General features: G+C 38.8%; 1 protein-coding gene across 2 annotated transcripts in view; it reads left to right on the plus strand.

Annotated features, from left to right (window-relative positions):
- The window catches only part of LOC123592468 (COBW domain-containing protein 2), a 52,015-nt gene that overhangs the window by 23,079 nt on the left and 6,292 nt on the right, over positions 1-22,644 (plus strand). For both annotated transcript variants that reach the window (XM_045467479.1, XM_045467480.1), the window contains 7 exons: positions 339-398; positions 1,990-2,027; positions 6,876-6,922; positions 8,669-8,755; positions 12,265-12,309; positions 17,411-17,467; positions 20,812-20,863. In XM_045467479.1, the coding sequence (XP_045323435.1) occupies positions 339-398; positions 1,990-2,027; positions 6,876-6,922; positions 8,669-8,755; positions 12,265-12,309; positions 17,411-17,467; positions 20,812-20,863 (386 nt within the window). The remainder of the gene's footprint in view (positions 1-338; positions 399-1,989; positions 2,028-6,875; positions 6,923-8,668; positions 8,756-12,264; positions 12,310-17,410; positions 17,468-20,811; positions 20,864-22,644) is intronic.

Raw genomic sequence — 22,644 nt, forward strand, 5'->3', positions numbered from 1 at the left:
AATTATTATGCATTGATAGAAGCTTGGTGTTGGGTTTGTATGTGAGAAGAGCTGGTCTGTTTTTCTCTTTTTCTTTTTTTTTCTTTTTTTTTTCCCTTCCTTTCATTCATCCATTCATTCATTCTTTTGGAGGAAAAAGGAGAGGGGAAGAAATGAGTATAAATAAGAAAAAGATTCTATCATTGTAATTCCCATAAGAAGTTTGGAAACCCATACTTAATTTGTATATGTGTTCACCTGCTAATTCTGTTTAGATAAATTAAAATAGCATGGATAGAATAGTGTTCCTTGGTTTGAAGAAATATTTTTATTTGATGAATATTATATATATTTTTCAGGTGCTGTAGCCTCTATGTTTTGGGTTGATGCTGAATTAGGGGTTGACATTTATCTTGATGGTAAGTTGAAAAGCAAATATTCTTTTGTTTTTAGGTAAAATGTTATGGTTAAGATTATTTTTGTTCATATTTTTAATTCCTTGCATTGTTACTTTTTTTTTTTTTTTGTGAGAAAAAAAGCATGTGCAAGCGAGGGAGGGGACAGAGGGGGACAGAGAGAGAGAGAGAGGGGGAGAATATCTTACGCAGGCTCCACACTCAGCGCTGAGCCCAGCATGGGACTCTATCTCATGACCCTGGGATCATGATTTGAGCCAAAATCAAGGGTTGGACATTCCACGGACTGAGCCATCCAGGTGCCCCACACTGTTACTTTTAAACTCGTTTAGTTAGTTAAGTAAGACTTTGTTCATACAGATTCCAAAGGCCCAGACAGTGGTGTAACTGGATGTCAGATCTTATTACTAACTCCCAATTTAGTGCGTCCACTAAGGTTTTCCTTTTAAAATACTGTGTAGGTTTATTCGGGCGCCTGGGTGGCTAAGTCAGTTTAGCTTCTGACTCTTGGTTTCAGCTCAGGTCATGATCTCACGGTTCCCGAGATCAAGCCCCAAGTCGGGCTCTGAGCTGACAGCATGGAATCTGCTCGGTATTCTCCCTCTCCTTCTGTCTCTGTCCTTCCCTTGCTTGCCTTCTCTCTCAAAATAAACTTAAAAAGAAATACTATGTAGGTTTCTTATGTCCTATTGGTTTACATACTTAGTATGTTAGAGAGGGTTTTTTTTTGTTGTTTAATTAAAGTATACAGTATGAGAATCATATCTCTGCTTTCATTTTTTTCTTTAAGAATTAAGCAAGCCCTTCACCCCTTACTTCATTTACCTTTACATTTTTAGGCAGTTTTATTTGGAGGCTTCATTTAAGACATATTAGAAACTTTCTGAATTAAGTAACTATGTGCCCTGCCCACCCTTGACCTTTCTTTAAACCAGGTCTTCCATAGGCCAAAAAGTGAAATTTAAGACTGTCTCCAGTCATTTGGGTCTAATATATATTGCACGTAGGTGTTTGGATTCCCTAGGCAGCATCAGACTCCTTCTGCTGTTATCATTTGAAAAAATTATTTGGCATATAAATTCAGAGATTGCCAGACTAATTAACCATTTGGAAACTTAGGTTCATGTTATGGAAAACATTTGTGTGAGTCAGAATTGGTGCAGATTGCTAGGAATGAGATATCTTAAGACGTCTCAGATTCAAGGAGTTATTTAAATGTTAAGAAAAGTCTTGATTTTGATTATATGAATATACACTGGCAATAACCTTTCTTGTGTAATTTCTCACATTCCACTTTATATTATAGAATTTATCTCATCATGTTTTGAATTGTAAGTTTTTTAAAGGCCATAGAAATCTTACTTTCTTATTTGCTTATTTCATTTAAAAAATTTATTTTGTGACCTCTGATGCCTTAAAGTGGTGCTAGGCACTCAGTACATATTTGAAATGGTAGGATTGACTTACACTGAAGCATTGGCAAGAGAAAAGCCAAAACTTTATTTCATTGAGTAACATTTGCGAACTGCAACAGGTTAGTTGTGATTTTCATTCTCACATATAAAGGTGATTAAAAGAGATAATTCCTTTGTAGGTATCATAACTGTGGTGGATTCAAAATATGGATTAAAAGTAAGTTGAAAGATTGCTGTGAGTTGCTAATAATTTGTTAAAAGCTAGGTATATGGGGATGATTATATTGTTTTCTCTACATTTTTGTTTAACATTTAAGAAAAAAGGGTTTTTTTTTAACTATCTTGAATAATGAAATTCATGAGTCTTTTAATTATTATGTCTTTTTAAAAAACGTTTACTTATTTTTGAGAGAGAGAGTGAGTGTGAGTTGGGGAGGGGCAGAGAGAGAAGGGGACACAGAATCCTAAGCCGGCTCCAGGCTCTGAGCTGTCAGAAGAAAGCCTGTTGTGGGGCTCGAGCTCACGAACCGTGAGATTATGACTTGAGCCAAAGTCGGATGCTTAACTGAACCACCAGCCTCCCCAGTTCTATTTTTAAATTAAATATTCGTTTTCTATTACTCTGGCTTGATGTGATAAAAGTTGAAAGTGTAATATTTTGCAATAAGGATACTACAGGGCCCAGTTTCAGTATGTAAACTTCCTCAGTGGGATTCACCCCCAATGTTGGCAAGTAAGAACTTCTGTCCAAAGTTCTTTGATGGAAGAAATCCAGCTTGCTAAAGCATATGAGAACTTTTTTCTCGCGGTAAACTGCTATCAGACACAAACTGGAAATAATCTGAGTTTTAAAAAATAATCGGTTTACTTTATTTTGAAGAAATCAGGGGTTTATCCATAGGTGTTGTGAAGAGAAACTCCTTTACACGGCATCTTCCCGTGAAGTTTTCCTAACTACCAAGTTCCTCACATGCATTTAAGTGGGCTTCAATTCATAAAATGCAGCTAGTTGGATTTGTAGAACATGTTACATAAAATAAAACAGTATTTCTCAACTTTCCAAGTGAAATACTGCTAAAGGCAAAATACAATGAAATTGTCCTTCTCCTGGTCCCGATGTGGGAATATGGATAGCACCCGAAGTAATCATTTCTTAGAAGTTTAATGTAATATTTAAAAATTCAAGTCCATTTTGTGTTCTCTACAATATATTGGACCCTATTTTGAGATGTTTGGGAGATCATTTCTTTGTAGATTTTAAGCCCAAATTGATTAATAGTCTTAAGAATCAAAGAAACATTCTGAATATTACAATTTTACTCAGAAAAATTCCATCTATTCCGAAATTAGGATTTTTCTAACAAAATGTCTATGGAGGAAGCAAAAGAAATCAAAATCTTTATTCTAAATGTTTATTCTAGTCGTGTTTGAATTCATCTTTTATGTACCTTAGTTACCAAATTTCAGATAAATTGGTATAGCAGCTTAAGATATTTTTTATTTTATTTTTGATAGACTTAAAGTGTCATACCCAGAATAAAACTCTATATATTTATGACTATAAGAATACTTTTATGTGTATATTTAGATGTGCAGAGGACTTAAAAAGAATCCATTATCAGCTGAATTGAGGCCAAATAAACAAAGCAGCATTCTGAATAATGCAAACACAGTAAACGTTTAACCTCCTGCCACCTTGATAAAACCTCTTAAATTATTAAATCAATATACCTACACAAAACTGACATACTGTCAGGATAATGGAAACTTTAGATTTTCTAAGTCAGATGCCAGATAAATAACTTTTCTTTTATATAAAGAATTTGCCCACTTGTCCAATTCCTCTGGTTGCAAAGCTTGACCTCAGTAGCTGCTTGTGATTCAGAGAATTCTGAGGCAGTACAAGTAATGACACTTGGATAATGGGCAGCAATTTAAGGTGTCATGCTTCACAGAGCCAGCCCATCACAAGTAAAGCTGAGAAATGGTACCCTGTGGCCAGGCAGCCAAATTGAAACTGAAGTGGTAATTGATATCATGGGCTATCACTCTAATGGGATTGTCACCCATTGATCTGAAATATTCATTTTTTAATCATGGGCAAAGAATTGGACAACTTCAAATGACAGCTCTCTATTCTCAGGACTTGACACCGGGGCTACCAACATTGTTCTTCTCAGTTCTACAAACGTGACAGCATTTAATGCAATAGAATCAATGAATGAAGTTACACAGAAAAGGTCAAGCGAGAGGTTTCTTTTTGGCTCTTCTGTTATATTGCACTAGCTGTTGAAACAATTGAGTCAGAAAACAGTTGGGCTTGGAAAAGACTGGAAAAATAAATAGACTGACATTATGCAATAATCATTTTTTAAAAGCTAAGATAGTGTTAGATCTATAATCAATCCACTGGAAAGAGATGGCTGCCGCTGCTTTTCCTAAATGTCATGTGACATCTTTGACACCAGCTTTATTTCCACTTTGGTCAACAACAGCGTTTTCCCCCTGTCTTTCTCTCTCTTTTGGTCCAGCTTGTTTCTATTTCTGCAGAGAAGGACATTCTGTGGCCCTTATTGAAATAGTGTCTACAATGGCATTATCTCAGAGGGTTTCTTTCTGTCTTCCCATATGCTAAGTTGGAGGGCTGAATCCTAAATTTCTGGGTGTGTTAGATTAATTAGTACCCAAATCTTTTTTATCTTTTTAAATATATAAGCAAAAGCCATAGTCTCTAAGCAGACCTGAAGAATCCTTTGGGGTTATGTATACATACATTCAAACAGATACACACACGCACACACACGCACACACACACACATTATAACATTTTTGAAAAAATCTTTTACAAATATTCTCCTTCTTTGCCTGTACAGGTAGAATAGAATATCAAAATTCCCATTTTTTAACTCTATAAATGGAAGTCATCCGACTGAAGGGCCAGTATTGGAGAATGTCCTTTTGAATAACAGACACTGTTTTAGCGTTTTTGCAAAGTTTGACTTGGGAAGGTAGGAAGTTGCATAGGGGAAATGTTGGGCTGGTACCTTGAGAAAATAAATGTTAACGTGCATTTGTTATTTCTTCACGTTTGGGTTCACATAGGCATAGGACAGGGCTTCTATCTCTTTTTCTGTAATTATTTGTGAGGATTACATGTCTTATTCGTAACAGAGTTGTATATATTGGCCTGTATGTATTTGGGGGATTTTAATGTGTTATTATATTTGATAATTTCTTGGCTGCCAGAAGGTAGTAAAATGTTACTTAGCTTTGAGTGTAGATTTCTAATCTTTTGGAGAAGTAAATGCATTAAAAACCCGGGTAACTTTGAGAAACCACTGTTGGTTCTGTTTAGGTATGGAAATTCGAAAACAAAATCTCGTCATTTTCCTGCCATATCTTTTTTTTATCCCACCAGCTTACAGCCATATAGCCCCAAACTCATATGTGAATCTTCTAAAAGGTCAACACTACAATATTTTGAAAAACATTTCAAATTTTGGAAAGAACTAGACTATTCCAGGATCTTTCAGAAACAGATGCCTTTGTTAAATAGATTTTGCTGAATAGAAAGGGAATTGTGGCTGCACATTATATAATATTTCAAATAACAGCATCCACGTATCCTTGTCAGCAAATAGGAAGTGTTAACTAGAATTCATTCGACAAATAATTGTTGAGCCTGATGCTGTTTCCAGAATGGTAGCAGCCTCGTTCTCTACAGGACGTGATAACAGGATGCAGTAGCCTTAGGCCAGGAGTGATTAGCAAAAATAGTAAACTTTGTCTCTTGTCAAGGAACAGTTTTTGATACAGTATTTTAATAATAATAATAATATAATTTTGAATGTAATTTTTAGGTGGTCTTTATGAGTATACTCTTATGCGATTGTTAACATTTATGTACCATCTGTATACAAGATTGATTTCATATGACATGAAAAGCTTTCACAAGTTTTTAAAATTGTGCTCAGTTTACTTCTCTTGAGCATGTTTTCAATTTTTGAAAACTATCCCTATAATAGGGTATCCTGTGACAGTGACGGTAGTAAATTTAGTCTCTTCTTTTATAAAAGGAGTAGAATAGCCATTTTCTATGATTATTATGAAGGATGAGTGAGACTATGTAAAAGAAGGTAAGAATTTGTGAAGTTTGATTTCAAATACAAAGAACATTAATATAATCAAATTGCTTCCGACCTCAGTAGGCAGCTTCTTATTGTGAGAAGGAGATTCTGTTGAGAGTTAAAATAATGAAGGTAGAACATTTTGCAGAGATGAACCTTATGGCATTGATGCCTTTAGGGTTTTAAGTAGGATTATGGAAAAATAGTAACTGCTTCCAGAGTGATGAAAACTACCTGGTGGGCTCCTAAGTCAAGGTCAAAATATTTTTTTTGGAGCTAGCTTGACTCTGCAGAAGTCAGCAAAAGAAATGTTTAAACTGTGGCGCCAGATCACTCAGGTGTGGGTTTCTGTAAATGAGAAACTGTCTTTAGGCTAGAACTGGGGCTGTGTCCTTCCCACAGCTTTTTAGTTTCTAGGGAATATGAAGGGACCAGTACTGAGCCCATATTGTGTATGATTCGGCCGAGGGGGATGGGGTGTGGGATTGGAATAGAGGGAAGTATATTAGATTTTAAGAAAGTGTTATTTCAGTAGTTATCTGTTTTTTTAAAAATATAATAATAAAGACTATTTAGAACAAAAACAGTTTTATAAAAAAGAAAATGCCTAAAATTTGAACTGTAATGTTCTTTGTTTTTACTGACATGATTTAAATCTGGAGGGTTTTCCTTTGAAAAAGGAGATGTCAGGGGAACAAAATTTAAGTCCTGTCCCCTCCCAAAAGAACCCCCCTCAGGTTTACTATAGGATAACACAAATGGGGAATAAAATGCTTTCAGTTAGAAAAGTTAATTCTGCATTTGTGTAATTTAGTCATAGAACTTGCTGAAGTCTGCATTAGAAGCAAGAAGGGATTCGCCAAAGTAAAATTCCTTGTGTTGACATTAGAATTTGTGTTATACCTCAGTAACTTTTTTCAAACTTTGTTTTTGTTTAGCATTTAGAAGAAGAAAAACCTGATGGCCTTATCAATGAAGCTTCTAGGTATTCATATTTAAAGTATATATTGATTCCTGGCTGATTGAGGAGAGAAAATTATTGTGAAAACCAAAACCAGACTAAGAAATATAAAAACATAGTCAAGGCAAATTTGTTATCTTTTTTCCTATAATTGAATTATTGCTAACTATTTATAATGGTCTAATGACTAAAATTTTGTTTAAGACTTTTTTTTATTGTAGCATAAAATGAGTATTGGGCACAGCAGTTCTTTGAGAGGAGCTAGGGAAAAGGGAACATTTAAAACTGTTTTTGTTGTTCTTTTACAATTTCATGGGGATCGAAAATGATTGTGGAGAAAAGAGCTGGCTGACTTACTACGGTCTTTAATAGTAATTCATCTGAGTCACATGTTTACTGTTACAACAACAACAGAGGGACAGATATGGGAATAGTTTCAGTTGGCATTTAGAACTTTTTTTTTATTTAAACACCTGTATGTTCCTAATTGGGTTGTCTTTAGACTTAGAAATATTTAAATTAGTTTGCCTCCCCTAAGCATAGTCTCGCTAACGGGAAAAAGACTCTGGGATAGACCATAGCTGCTAAGTGGGCTGCTGAGTTTAAGAGAGGGGCTCCCTGAGATTTGCTAGGGTGAGGCAGACATCAGTAATAGACTGCAAGCAGGCAGTTCACTCCCTGTCGTTTTGGAATATGGTACTCTGTGGTTCTGTAATCCTGCCTAAACACTGCATTTGGTGTATAGGTGTGATTCAGGTTAGACTGAACAAACATTTTTGTAACCGTTTTCCTTGCTAAAATATGTTTATTATAGCAAATGTAAATAAGCCAGATAGGAAATAGTGAAGTGTCATAAAAGCCAAAATAAAGTTAAATGTAGAACGCCTCCAATTTAAAGATTGTAACTGTTTGTCTTTTGAGACGTCCACATTAAATCTTTATTCATAGAACACTTACTTAAACAAAAATGGAACTGTGATGTACATACTGTTGAAACTTGCTTTTTTCAGTGAATTGAAGTTAGTTTATTTTTGAGAATTTGACGATGTTTTTTGAAACAATTGGCTGTGTCTTCAAGTAGCGTGAAAATCGAATTGGGAAAAAATATTATAGTGATTAAAACTTCCTGAAGAATTGAGGACAGTTTAAAGAATCCTCAGTTCTGCTACTTCTGATTATAGTAAGCTATTTTGTTCTCTAGCATTTTGCCAATGGGATTCTTTAACTTGAATTTCTGTGTATCTGTTTTACAGAGAAAATACATATTTGTAATGATGAAGAAGATATTTGCTCAGGATCCTGTTGTATCTCCTGAAGAGTAGTTTTAAAAAAACTGTTTAGTGTTAATGTTAAGTGAATGTCTTCTGTTTCTTTGAAAATCATGGTAACTGTTACATGGAATATTTTAGTCAGTAGACTGTCCATGTTTTACCATATTGAATATCTGAATTGTATACATTTCTTTACAAAGAAAATTATGAGTTGAAAATCATCCTTGATTGCATACTTTTGGGGACTTATATTTGTAGTTTCAGAGTCACACGTGAGAGCACTTAGTAAATATTTTTTGAATGAATAAATGAGAATCCTGAATTTATATAGTGATGGATACATTTATTCATTTGAAGAATGATCAATAGGTTAGGAGTAAATTCAGTTACTATATAGAGTACTATATAGTTCTTAACGAATATTTGATCTGAAAGGGCTTTCTGTTTTCAATTTCTTAACATTTCTCTTTTGACATCTGTTCTTTGTTTGCTAATTTAGGCAAGTTGCTTTGGCAGATATTATCATCATTAATAAAACAGACTTGATTTCAGAAGAGGATTTAAAGAAATTAAGAACAACCATTAGGTATGACATTTTAAGTGTTAACTACCTACAAATCCAAAGTGTACTATACAAAGTATTTTTACTATAACTATTGCCCTGTAGATACGTAGGATCAAGGTTGAGTTTGAATCCTGTATTGTTATTGACTAATTGACTGTAACGTAATTATAGCATGTAAAATTACTTCCCATTGTTTGCAGAGTGTAGTTCAAAGTTCATAGACTGATACTCAGGGTCTTTTGACTCCATCCTCCTTTTCCTGTCTTCTCTTTGACTCTTTCCCTGAATGAAGTTCTGACTTTACTCAGGACGATTTACTTTCCCATGGATGTATCTTGCCAGATCCTTTCTTTACTCTTACATGTTCTCACTGTCACTCTGCCAATCCTTGAATTCCTTCACTGTCTCTGTTTTTCTTTGCTTTTTTTTTTATTTTTTTAATATTTTTTTAAATTTATTTTTGAGAGAAAGAGAGAGCATGCACAGGGGAGAGGCAGAGAGAGAGAGGGAGACAGAGCATGAGCGTGGGAGAGGCAAAGAGACACAGACACAGAATCCGAAGCAGGCTCCAGGCTCTGAGCTGTCAGCACAGAACCCAGTGCGGGGGCTCGAACCCGTGAATGGCGAGATCATGACCTGAGCTGAAGTCAGCCGCTTAACCTACTGAGCCACCCAGGCGCCCTTCCTTTTTTTTTTTTTTTTTTTAAAGCAGTGTTACCCATTGTCTACAGTCCTCCTGGTTTCCCCTTTTTTTCTCCCTTGCTTATCCATGAAGTCTTGTCTGACTCAGGTGGTCTCATTTCCCTGAACCCTCATTGACTTTCTCTTCTTGGCTGTCAACTAAACATGCCTGTCTTCCAGTTTGTCTTAATATCTTCAGTGTCCGTGGCCAAGGTTGGTCAACATAGGACAATGCGAACGGTACTCAAATATGTGTGAAATAATCCAATAGTCATTTGGACTTTTCAAATGAGGTTAGAGTTCAGGGACTTTGAATTATTTTTTTTTGGACCTAATAAATGCCTTGTGCAAAGAGACTTTCAGTAGCTTTTATTATTAGTCCTCTTTAATGGATATAATCTGCTGACATCGATCGGATTTTGATTCTGTTAGTACCAATTCATATAGTATGTTATAAATGGAATCAGTAAAGGTAAGGCTCATGAGGAGATTGGCTGCAGTGGTTAATAATGGAAGAAGAGGGGCGCCTGGGTGGCGCAGTCGGTTAAGCGTCCGACTTCAGCCAGGTCACGATCTCGCGGTCCGTGAGTTCGAGCCCCGCGTCAGGCTCTGGGCTGATGGCTCAGAGCCTGGAGCCTGTTTCCGATTCTGTGTCTCCCTCTCTCTCTGCCCCTCCCCCGTTCATGCTCTGTCTCTCTCTGTCCCAAAAATAAAAAATAATAAATGGAAAAAAAAAATAATGGAAGAAGAGGGGCGCCTGGGTGGCTCAGTCGGTTGGGCATCCGACTTCGGCTCAGGTCATGATCTCGCGGTCCATGAGTTTGAGCCCCGCATCGGGCTCTGGTCTGACAGCTCAGAGCCTGGAACCTGTTTCGGATTCTGTGTCTCCCTCTCTCTCTGACCCTCCTCTGCTCATGCTCTGTCTCTCTCTGTCTCAAAAATAAATAAATGTTAAAAAAAAATTAAAAAAAAAATAAAATAATGGAAGAAGAAAGAAATTAATATTTTCTGCATATTTTATATTATTTTAATATTAATATCCTCTGAGTCTTTACTATAAAAAACTGTAATAATGCCTCCAGGTGAATGGCAGGTAGTGATGCATAGTGTTTAAGATGATGGACTTTGGAATTCGGGTTGGATTCTACTCATTGGTCTGTTTCCTGCTGCATTCTTAAGTCTCATCTCTAAAACAGGAATAATACCGGGGCACCTGGGTGGCGCAGTCGGTTAAGTGTCCGACTTCAGCTCAGGTCATGATCTCGCGGTCCGTGAGTTCGAGCCCCGCGTCGGGCTCTGGGCTGATGGCTCAGAGCCTGGAGCCTGTTTCTGATTCTGTGTCTCCCTCTCTCTCTGCCCCTCCCCCGTTCATGCTCTGTCTCTCTCTGTCCCAAAAAAAAATAAATAAACGTTGAAAAAAAAAAATTTTTTTTAAAATAAAACAGGAATAATACCTATTTCATTAAGTTTCGTTTAAATGTTACGTGAGACAGTGTTGGAAAACTTTGCACAGCACCTGACACACAGTAAGTGCCCCGTTAGCTACTGTTATGAGAGTGTAGATTTTTTTCCTAGTTTACATAATTTCAAGTTGCAGTGAACATTATGAAAGAAATAGAAAAATGGTTGATATTTTTGAAAAGTCTAGAATGATGAAGGCAGTGAATGGAGATTGCTTCCTTTACTCCTTTTGACACTGGTCTCCTAAATTTGTTTCTCTTTTCAAAATCCTCTGCATCATTGTGGTTGCTGGAAAGGAGAACATAAATCACGCAGCAAACATTTTTGGCAGCAAAGGAAGGATTATTACTACCGGGCTTTTCTGTCCCCATGTTGACTATTTAAAGTTGGGTTTCTAACATCAGCAGTGTTGACTGTCAGCCTTGTTGCCAGCCTGCCCTGTATGGCAGTCCCGGAAAAGAATTTGGACAAAGTGCTTTGGTGGGTTACATGCCTTTTGGCTTTTGACTCTCCGTTGTACCTCGCAGACTGGCAGCTGACAGGGCGTTAGTTTGGGAAGTTGGAAGAAAGTGGACATGTTTGAGAGGAAGTGGCCACGAGGTTATACAGAGAAGATGGAGAACTTCGTGACATGGCAGAGAGAGAGACCTGCCTCAGAACAGAAGGCACGTGTGTTAAGCAAGTAGAGCTGAGGGCAGCGGAGGCGATGGGATAAAGACAGATGGGTCAGGTGGACAGTGCTTTGAAAGGGACTCAGCGAGCATTTTGGTTGAACGTTTTCCCTTAGCGAGGGGATCTTACCTCATCATCGTAGCATCAGAAGGGGCAGGACCGGCGGAGTGGGTAGAGTTTCTAGTTAGGGAACCGGAGAGATTATCCTGTGAACGAACCTGGTTGTGTGACTTGGCGTCACCGTGGATCCCGAGGACAGCCTGGGGTCACAGCCCCTCGCAGCCAGGTTTTGATTTCCAGCGCGTGTAGAGCCATTTGCACAGCGTGTGCTTGTGGGAACTTGAGCATCGGTGAAAATCGTGATTGGTCCACTCATTTTGAGACCGTTAGAAGTACTGGCTATGTATGAATCATTTTTCTCAATCATTTATAAGGGTCTCTTTATAATTCACTAAGTAGCCCCTGGTTTTTCAGCTGTGCAGTAGATTTTTGTGTATCATGTGTTAATACCTAAGTGGAATATACCTGATTTATGATTAGAAAGAGAAATAAATAGTAAGCTGTAAAAAATGTAAGTTTTGTTTTTTATTTTTTTCTCCAGATATATTCGTATATACTTACTTCCTGTTTTAGAAACAATGTGCCTTAACGATTTTTAAAAAGTTTAACATGTACTCTTTTTAACCCTTTCTTCCTCATTTTTATGTTTATTTCAGATCAATAAATGGACTGGGAAAAATTTTAGAAACACAAAGATCAAGGTACTTTTAAAAGCTGTTACTAATATTAACAATAAATAATGTTAGTACTAAGAAATTGATAAATATGCTTGATTCTATTATAAGAAAGATGTATGTGCATTTTTGAAAAATGGGGCCCCAAAACGTTTTGAATGAAATTAGTTTGGCATATTTGGTTAATATGCTTGCTTCTCCTTGTAGCTAAGACTCTGGAGCCATGGTAAGGCTGTGTCACTGCGCTTTTGCTTAATGAGGAAGAAAACACTTAGAACCGCTCAAAAAAGTAACTGGTATAGAAATCTGTACAAGTATACTATTAGGAATCTTAGTTTGAGGTGCTCAAAAGGCCTAGTAGTTTTAAAAAACTGCTTAGTTTTTTGTACAGTTGCAAAAATAATCTGTCGTGTAAAAATACACGGAAGCTTTACCTTTTAGTTCCTAATGCATCCTTTTTAAAATGTTGATTTCCAGTTCCTGTAGGTTCTTCTGTCTTTTCATTCTGTTCATACAGAGGTGCATTACTTTATAAAATAGACGTGTTCTTGAAACATCTGTGAAGTGTATTTCGGTGGATTAAATTCTGTTTTCCACCGAATGCTCTTAGGATTTCAGAAAATTTCTTCCGGGGGTATGTCGTTAAGCTCATTTTTTAACGAGAGTGGCTCAAGCAGCTGATGGAACCCGCGGCTCTGAGGCCATCTCGCACCAGCCCGCTCCCGCCTTCAGACGTTGTCTCCTCAGAGCTGCATAAGGGGCCTCAGCGGAGAGGCCCGTCTGCTGGGGCAGAGCTTAGAGGTGCTGACAGACTACTGGAGGCGGGAGGCAGCGGCAGCAGCTGCTTGGATGCATGCGAACAGCTGGGGAGCTAATTCGCTATGCGTCCTCAGAAGCCCCCGGTCCTCCAACACAGGTAGCGGAAGAATGCCCGTAGTGGGGGGCCTAGACGAGCGCGCACCAAATGTGCCTCCTGCATTTCAGATTCCAGCGTAGAGCAGCTCTGATCGTCTGACTCATCCCAGAGCCATTCCTCAGTCATCTGGCTTCTTCCTCCTGCCTTTTATTAACCATTTTCTTTCTCCTTCAATTTTCACTTCGTTACAGAGTGACACACGGACGCCCACACAAAGCTGACACAAGTTGTTAAAAACCGTATCCGTAAATAGCTGTGTTTCTGCGCAGTAGCGTTTACGTGGTTCGTATTTACAGACCTCTCCGATCACTTTTTCTAGGCCCCTGGATTTGCTGTGCATAATTCTTCTTTTTGTTGGTTTTTATTGTAGACCTTTATGTCCTGCAGAAAGGTTTTATCTTGAAGAGTTTATTGTGTGACAATTTTGATGTTTATATGACATTTCTAACATTCGTTCTGTCGTGTTATAGAGCAGGAAACAAGTAATTTCGTTACTTGGAATGGACAAATGAACAAATGAATAAAATCTCCTGTTTTCGTCTGTTTCTTCAGTGTCTTGCGTTTGCCGTTGCCTCTGAGAATCTAGGGACTTTCTGAAATAGTCCTTGCTGTGAGGACTGAAGTTGGATTGGGATCTTTTTCAGTGAAGATCAGACCTCACCATGGTCATGAATCTTACATTAAATATTTCCTCCAATTCCTGGAAGCATAGCAACTTGAGCTTCCTGGTTTAGAAACCAGAGATTTGGTTTTTAACAAAATAGTTGAAATCACTGTTGGAAGTTTTGTTTTATTGTGCTTGTCTCTTTGTTTTTAAATTTTGATCCCTCAAGCATTTTGTGGTTGACAGACGCTCATAGTAGTAAAACTGACAATAACAAGATAATAATGTGCATGTATAGAAAAGGCTTGCTTGAGTATTTAAGTTGAGGAATAAGAATCCTGGGTAACACTGTCTTATTGGGAAGACTTGAGTTGACTTTGAGGCAAATGGAGGTTCTAATGGGCCACGTAGACGGCAGAAGTAGGAGTGGAAGATCAGAAGAAGTGCCCTTCTTATCTTATTCTGACTTTTTTTTAATCTGGGAGATTTCAGCAGACTGAACAGAGGAAAACCAAAATCCACTTGTTCAATAATAAGTTAATCAATTCAACAAACTGTTGAACTTTCTCCTAGTTGGTAGGCATTTCTTGGCTTGTAGAGGATTTACGGAATGGGTAAGGCAAAAACTACCTTTGAGGTAGGTGATCATTTGGGGAAGACAGAGGGAAATAAGCAAAAACCAATATACTGGATATTATTACTATAACAGGAATAGTAAATATGTAGGGTCCTATGAGAACAGGAACATCGAGGAACAAATACTCAATTCTTCTTGATGAAGACTCAGGAAATTTTGAGAAGGTGATTACTGACTTGAGTCTTGAGGAGTGAATAGGAATTTTCCAGATGAACAAGAGTAGCAGTGGCTTTCCAGGCATAAGGAAGATGTTGTATTCCAGAGACCTGAATATTTTAAAACGAGTAGTGCATGTGGTTGTATGGCAGAGAGAAAAAGAGGTGCGACTGAGAGAAGGAGAACTTTCCGCAAAGGGTCTTGAATGCCACGACTCATAGTTTGGATCTTTTTTCTGTGGGCAGCAAGGAGTTAGTGAAAGGTTTTAAGAGCAGTGTAAGTTCTGGGAGAAGGATTGAATATGGTGCAGTTCTCCAAGGAAGGAAATAGAAGGAGGAACAGCTTCCAGGGGAGGTAGTGATAGCAGGGGTTTGGTAAAAGGTGATTAGTTGAGGTTCATAGTGAGTTTGAGGTGCCACTGGGGAATGCCTTCGGGAATTTAGTTCTAGAGTTCAGGACTTAGCTATGGGATGGGTTTGACAATTCATAGATCTGGAATTGGCTGGTGGCACCTGTTCAGGAGACTCCTTGAACTTCAAAAAGATGACCATAAACACTAACCCTGGGGTCGTAGCTCAGCTCCCCTCCCACCACATTAAAACTGATGGCAGTCGTCTTGCTATTTTTATTTATTTTTGTATATTGCTGTTTGGGAAATAGCTGATGCTTTTATCTCTAAAGGAGGAAATTAAATATATTTCATGCCATGGAAATTAGTTTTCTAATTGGATGAGTGAAGGAATTTGTTTTTCATGGTGGTACTAGCTTTGGGGCAGGTCCCTGGTAACTCCAGTCTGGAATCTTAGACATTTCCTGTTTTACTCCCCATTGAGAATCTGGTGAGATAAAGTGAGAGACTGGTATTGTTTTTTATCCTCTATAGATTTTTTTTTGCCCCCCTCCCTTCCAACACTGCTGCCGTGCCCCCTATTTCCCCAACGGTCCCTGCCAAGGAGGGAGTGCTGATCGAGGCAAGAGAGCAGAGCTCCCCCAGCCTTATTCGAGTAGCCCCCCCCCACATCTACAGAAAAGAGAGGCACACACCTGGGCACCCCCAGCTCTGCTGCGGGAATGAGGGCAGCGGCTCAGTGGAGGCAGCCTCAGTGGGGATGCTATTCTCTGTAGATGTACAGGTCTAGTGTTGATGTACAGGTCTAGCGTTGATCCTGTGTATTTGGAAATATCAAAGGATTCTGGGTATCAAGCAGGATTCTTTTTAAATGTGTGACGTGGTTTCTCAAGAACACTGTCAGAGTGAAACTAGTTTATTTTAGAAACTGGTGCGTGAAAACTGATTTTTGGTACTTATACAGCGCGCCTGGATTCGGATAGTCCTAGGATTGGCAGGTGTACTTTTAAACTTTAAGCTGTTTCCTGATAAAGAGGACAGACTTGGGGGAGAGCTTCACTCATTTATCCCCTGTCAATATAAATAGTTGCTCAGCGGTCATGGTGAAAATGGAAAGATGTTTAATGTTAAGGCTTTGATCTCTTCAGTAAGTCAGTATTCAGAAATTTCTTTGTGGAACATTTACTTTTTACCTTGATGATTTTCCTGATTCTTTTCATCTAGAGTGTCCAGAATTTGAAATGTTGTCATAGTCTATTAACATATAACTTTGGAGTATTATTCTGTCAGTAAGATGGGAGTTTGCTCTGTGGCAGGGTAAGTGGTCATAATCCAACAGTACTGTTGCCCCAAGTATGGCTCTATAGCAGACGGTGTGAGAACCAGGCAAGGCTGGTCACTCCTACGTTACAAGAGCTGGTTGGGCTTACATGTTTGCACCTTTTAAAAAAATCTTGAGTTTGACCAAGGTTCATTCTCCTCGAGAGAACTTAATGAATGGTTGGCCAATTCCTAGAGTGTCATTTTGAAATTTATACTGCTGTCATTTTCCTTAAACGTTCCTTCATTGTAGCTTTGATTATAGAGAAATGACTGTCCTCTGCTGTTTTATAGGCTCATGTAAAAATTGGAACTCATTCACTAGTCTTTGTAAACTTACTTTTATGTATTTAAACCAAGACGCATGCTGCTGTTTGTGATACGATACTCTCTTCTGATGTGAATCACTGCTTTCCTAATGGGGCTTAATTATAACCTCTGAATAATTCCCGTTAATAATGTTTGTTCACATAGAGCACCAAACGGGAAGTTTCCGTCTCTAGGCAACTCCGTTCTGAAGGAAATGAAATCTCAAACCACATTCTTTGGGTGTAGATTCGGGGCATAGAGTGAATACTTCTACATTAGGTTTGACTCCTCCTGTTCTTAAAATATTACCTGTTATATCATGGAAGGGGGGGGAGTGAAGTAAAAGAAATCCAGAAGTTCCAAAGGTAAGGTACTGCAGTGCTGTGTTACCACTTCTGTCATTGCATTTTTGAGTAATAAACCTCTGTTTTGAAGAGCTCCAGTTCGACCACTGATTTTGGGGGGGGGGGTTGCAAAAATGTATTTGAAAGGCTCATAAATTTCCAGGATGGAAAAGACAATTACAGGTCAAACCCACAAACATAAACCACCAACAGGAAACTATAGCTCACTGAAGCAATAATCAAGTAATTTTCTGCCTTGATTTTATACTGTTCACTGTTTTTTGAATTTAATGAATAAATTCTGTTAAAATTTTTTACAACGGGCTTTTTGTTCCTTGCTTGTCATTTTTACATGTTTCCCAAAATAGTATGATATATTGACTAAACTTTATGTCTACATTTTTGGCAAGAGTCTTAGAGATTTTTTTTTCCTGATTAATTAAATACATTTCACAGAATTTCACACTGTTTATACTGGATTTCTTCCTTTTAGAGTTGATCTCTCTAATGTGTTAGATCTTCATGCCTTTGACAGTCTTTCTGGAATAAGGTATGTTTTCTGTATTTTGTTCACTTTTATTGTAATTTCGTTTTATTCTACTCATTTGTGACGCAGGGATGATTTATACAGTTGCACACTTGATTTAAGCTTCTTGTCATTCCTTTGGCATACGGGATCATTCCTAATAATGATGTTCTTGAAAGTTTTGTCAATTGGATGTTTGGAAATCGTAATGCATTTTCCTGTATAAATTATAGTGTAAATGGTAGTTAACTTTAGAGATCAATCACTAATATTTGTACACCAACTACTGTATGTAATACTTTATTTCTATGAGAAAATGCATGAAATACATAAAAAAATTTAGCTTGGGGTATTCCCTTAGGTTCCTCCTTTCTCCTGAAGTGATGGATCACTTTCCTGTTCATTTCCCTGGGAGAAATCTTTAGTAAGGGAGAGGAACATATGTTTCTTCCCTGGACATCGGCATCTTTTTTTTTTTTTTAATCATCTTAATTATGTTTGAGTGTACAATTCACTAGTGTTCAGTATATTCATATTGTGCAAAACTGAAACTCTGCAACTATGGATTGACAGCTCTCCATTTTCCCCTCCCCACAGCCCCTGGCCACCACCGTTCGGTGATGTGTTTTTAAGAATTTGACTACTTTAGGGGCGCCTGGGTGGCTTGGTCGGTTAAGCGTCCGACTTTGGCTCAGGTCATGGTCTCACGGTCCGTGAGTTCGAGCCCTGCGTCGGGCTCTGTGCTGACAGCTCGGAGCCTGGAGCCTGTTTCAGATTCTGTGTCTCCCTCTCTCTCTGCCCCTCCCCTGTTCATGCTCTGTCTCTCTCTATCTCAAAAATAAAAAAAAAAAATTTTTAAAAAAGAATTTGACTACTTTAGATACCTGAAAGCAGTGGAATCATATGGCGTTCGTCTTACCGTAACTGGCTTATTTCACTTAGTCCTCAACGTTCATCCATGTTGCAGCGTGTGACAGGGTTTCTTTCCTTTTTGATGCTAAATGCCCCAGTAGACGTATGGACCACATTTTGTTCACCCATTCATCCGTGGATGGCCGTTCAGCCGGCTTTCTCCCCTTGGCTGTTGGGAGAAGTGCTCCTGTGAATGTGGGTGTGCACATGTCTCTTCGAGATTCCTGTTTTCAGTTCTCTTGGATACGTACCCAGAAGTGGGATTTCTGGGTCATACGGTGCTTATATTTTTAATTTTTTGAGGAAAACCTTACTGTTTTCCAGAGCAGCTGCACCGTTTTCACTTCCCACCAGCAGCGCACACGTGTTCGGTCTGTCCACACCCTCGTCCACACTTGCTGTTTTCTGTTGTTTTAGGTAGTAGCCATCCTAGTGGGTGTGAGCTGATAACTTGTTGTGGTTTTGATTTGCATTTCTCTAGTGGTTGGAGATACTGAACGTCTTCTCGTGTGCTCATTGGCCATTTGTAGATCATTTTTGGAGCAATGTCTGTTCAAGTACTTGGTCCATTTTTTTCATCAGGTGGTTTTGTTGTTGTTGTTGTGGCTGAGCTGGGAGTTTTTTTTTTAATGTATTCCAGGTATTAACCCCTCATTAGATGCGTGATTTGGAAATATTTTCTCCCATTTCTTCTGAAGTAGTTGAGTCCTAAGTCTCACGTGAGAGGTACCCTCCCTGTGCCCAGAGGAAAGGAGCCTTCTTTCTGAAGAGCAAGGCACACTCGGAGCAATGTGCAGGAACAGACCTCTGAGTTTCCCCCGTTTACCCCACTTGATACATACCGTGTCCTGTCCTATCTTTGCATGACCTTTCACTCTTCATCAAACCTAGCATAAAAACACTCAGGCACAAGCATTTCCTTGGTTCTTCATTTCTTTGTGAAGGCTCCTGTGTCACGTAAAACTTAAAATAAATAAACTTGCATCCTTTTCGCCTGTTAATCTGTGTTTGGCAACCTGATTTCCACACCAGCCAGGCTCCTGAGAGGGTCGAGGAGAACTTTTTCCTTCCTGTGCAAGTCGTTGGCAGTTATTTTTAACAGCACTAAATATTGAACATAGAGAAAGAGCATGTGATTTTCCAAACATTTTCAAAGGTAATCTCCTTCCACACTTGCTTAAGAACAGTGATAATGCATTAGTGACACTTAAAGGAGTGGCTGTTTCACGTGATGCCCTCTCTGCGCGGATCAGGCCTTTGCATAACTTCTCCTGTGCTCAGTTGCTAAAATGGAGAATCCAACCAGCTGGGAAGGATTTAATTTGACACTTTCTCTGCTGAGACCCCCTCCAGTGAGGCTCATTTCCCTCCAGCCGTTCCTACAATCCTTTCCTCTTTTCTAAACTTGCTGTTACTAATTTACCCCTCACTGTTCTGCGAAGCAAAACATCTGCAAGGTTTTAAGTCCTTTTCCTCCTCCCAGCCTACCCCCATCAGTGTCTAAATGTCTGCTGCTGCTGTTATGGTTATCATTTGTTATGCCATACTGATCTTCTCACTCTTTTTCATATCAGAACAATGCATTTGTAAGATTCTGACCTTCTGGTTTTTCTCAGTCCCAGGTAACAGACTATATAGCAGGCTTATATTTCCGGATACTACTTACTTTATAGTAAGTAGATACATTCAAGGGAAAACACCGGTAAAGGAAAAAGTAGACCCTTCTACCTGTCTTGAGGTAGACAGCAGCATTATTTTCACATTAGGGAGCAGGGGGCGAGTGGATGAAATTTGGAGCATTAGTAAAATGCTTCTGTGTATTTTTCTAGGCCTGTGGTAGATCTGTTGGAATTAAAAAGAAATATATCCACAGATGTATTCAACCACACAAAATAGTGTCACCAGAGGTTAGGTTTTTTTCAGTATTGTGTGTATAGGTATGGATGTGAACGTGTTGTACATTTGCTTTTATTGAAGCATAACATCCAATGTAATGTTTGTTTCACGGGTACCGCCATGGAGTCGGCCGTTCTGTGTATTACCCGGTGTTCACCGTAAGTGTGGTCACCATGTGTCCTATACAATGTTACTACAGTATTATGGACTATATTCCCTGGGCTCTACTTTTCATCTTCTTGACTTACTTATTTTACAACTGGAAGCTTAGATCTCTTAATCCCCTTTATCTGTTTCACCCATCCCCCACCCCCTCTGACAGTTTGTTCTCTGTATTTAAGAGTCTCTTTGTGTGTTTGTTGAATGTGTGTACGTTCTTAGGAAAAATCTTTAAACGGTCTGTTAGCTTCTCTCTGTAAGAACATGTAAACAGCATCTAAAATTGGAACTATGTTATAGATTGAGTTGTGGAAACTCTCCTTAGCTCGGTATCTCTAAGTAACACGTAAAGTTAAATCGGAAGTATATTGATCTTTGAATTTATAATCAGTTGTTTTTAGTTTGCAGAAAAAACTTCAACATGTGCCAACAACACAGCCTCACCTAGATCAGGTAAAAAAGTCTTAAAAAATTTTTTTTAAGCATTTTTTAAACTGAATTAGTTCCGTTAGGACTATACTTATATGATGGCTATATACTGTATTTTATACTGTAACTATTACTACATTTATATTATTACCATATGCTATATTACATACTATTACTATTATGTACTATATTATACTGTCTTACTATATATGTATATTATATTTGTAGTATTTTCCTATTGCTAAAAAAACGCATTTTTGAACTGTGTTGATAATTTTCAGAATTTGAGTGCTTTTGAGGTAATCTCATCTAGCTTAATGCATCATAGGAAGTCCTCAAAGCAGTTGTTTCGAACCTGAGGGCAAGGTGCTTTCTGGCCTCTCCGCTCACAGGTCGCTGAGCATATTTCCCACCAGAAGGGTGGGAATCGGTGCTTCACGGCTTCCCCGGGGGCTCCCTGTGCAGCCTCTTCTTAACTCTGTTGAACTAACAGATCAAGGACAAGTCTGGTAAAAGCATGTGTGGCTTCTTTAAATAAAAACTGACTTTGAGTTTCGCCTGCAGGTAGCACTGTAAATTTGAAGTGCTTAAGGTGTCGTTCTTTAGGCACTCTACACACCTCGTTGCTGAGGCCAGTGTTGAAGACCCTGGAAGAAACGTCACCTGTTTTCACTGTCCCCACCCTCCTTTTACGCAGGTCGTAGATGGTGCAGCTTTAGGGTAACTGCTTTGTTCCATCTCAGACAGAGAGAGCAAGGAGGGGAGGGAGCAGTGCACCGCTTCCCGCCTCTGTCTCGAAACTGTCCCGCATTTTTTGCAGCATGACTCGTTGTGACGGGGCCTGCACAGTAGCAGCTTCGTCTTCCCTTTGGCTCGTATTTATGGGGGCCTGTCCTACCGTGCTTGTGGCACCCTTCGCTCAGAAACGTCCCAGCATACTCATCCACACTTGTCTTTGGCGTGAGTGAGAGAAATACAGCTCTCTGGTGGTAGAATTTTTTGGAAGACGCAGTAGCAGTCACCAAGACGAACTGGAGGCATATTCTTCGTGACTTTCTGGGGGAGGGAGACCATATGAGGAGTCCTCAGGAGGGAAAAGTGAAGGATATAGTCGCTTTCAAGATCCCTCATCATGGCCAGAATCTGTACCTGCGATGTCTCACACAGACCCGGCGTGGCGTGTGGGATGCCTTACGGTTGTGGGTTGAAATGCTCTTTCCTGGTACTAGTCTGTGCATTCCTCAAACATGGATTCCTCGTTGTTTAGCACGGGGCATGTGTGCAGGGTTACAGTGGTTGCTTGGGGGAATATTCGTTACAAGAGCGGAAAGCCGTGATTCTTAAATGGGGAACGTCAGAATCCCCGTTTAATATTGAATACTCCATAGTCCCCACACCTCCGGTCTCCAGGACTGGGGCTTAGGTATGTGCACATTAATGCGTCTGTATATTTTTAACATTTTATTGTGGAAATTTTACAAAGATCTACAAGAGTAGAGAGAACAGCAAAAGGAACCCTTTGTACACGTGACCCAGTTGCAGTGGCCGTCAACATTTGCTGATTTTATGCCCTCTGTCTACCCAGCACTTCTTTTCCTGGAGTATTTTTTAAACAGTAAATTTCAAACATACAGTCAAGTTGGATAGTGTAGTGAAACTGTGAGTACCCATTGCCCTTGCTAGAGTGTATTAAAGCAAATCCCAGACAGTATGTCATTTCACCAGTAAATAGAGCATGGCTGTTTGTTTTTTTCTGATGCACTCTCCTGCTTTAGATCTATAAACAGAGGGCAGAATATAATATC

Source organism: Leopardus geoffroyi, chromosome D4 (genome assembly GCF_018350155.1).
Source record: "Leopardus geoffroyi isolate Oge1 chromosome D4, O.geoffroyi_Oge1_pat1.0, whole genome shotgun sequence".
NCBI lineage: Eukaryota > Metazoa > Chordata > Mammalia > Carnivora > Felidae > Leopardus > Leopardus geoffroyi.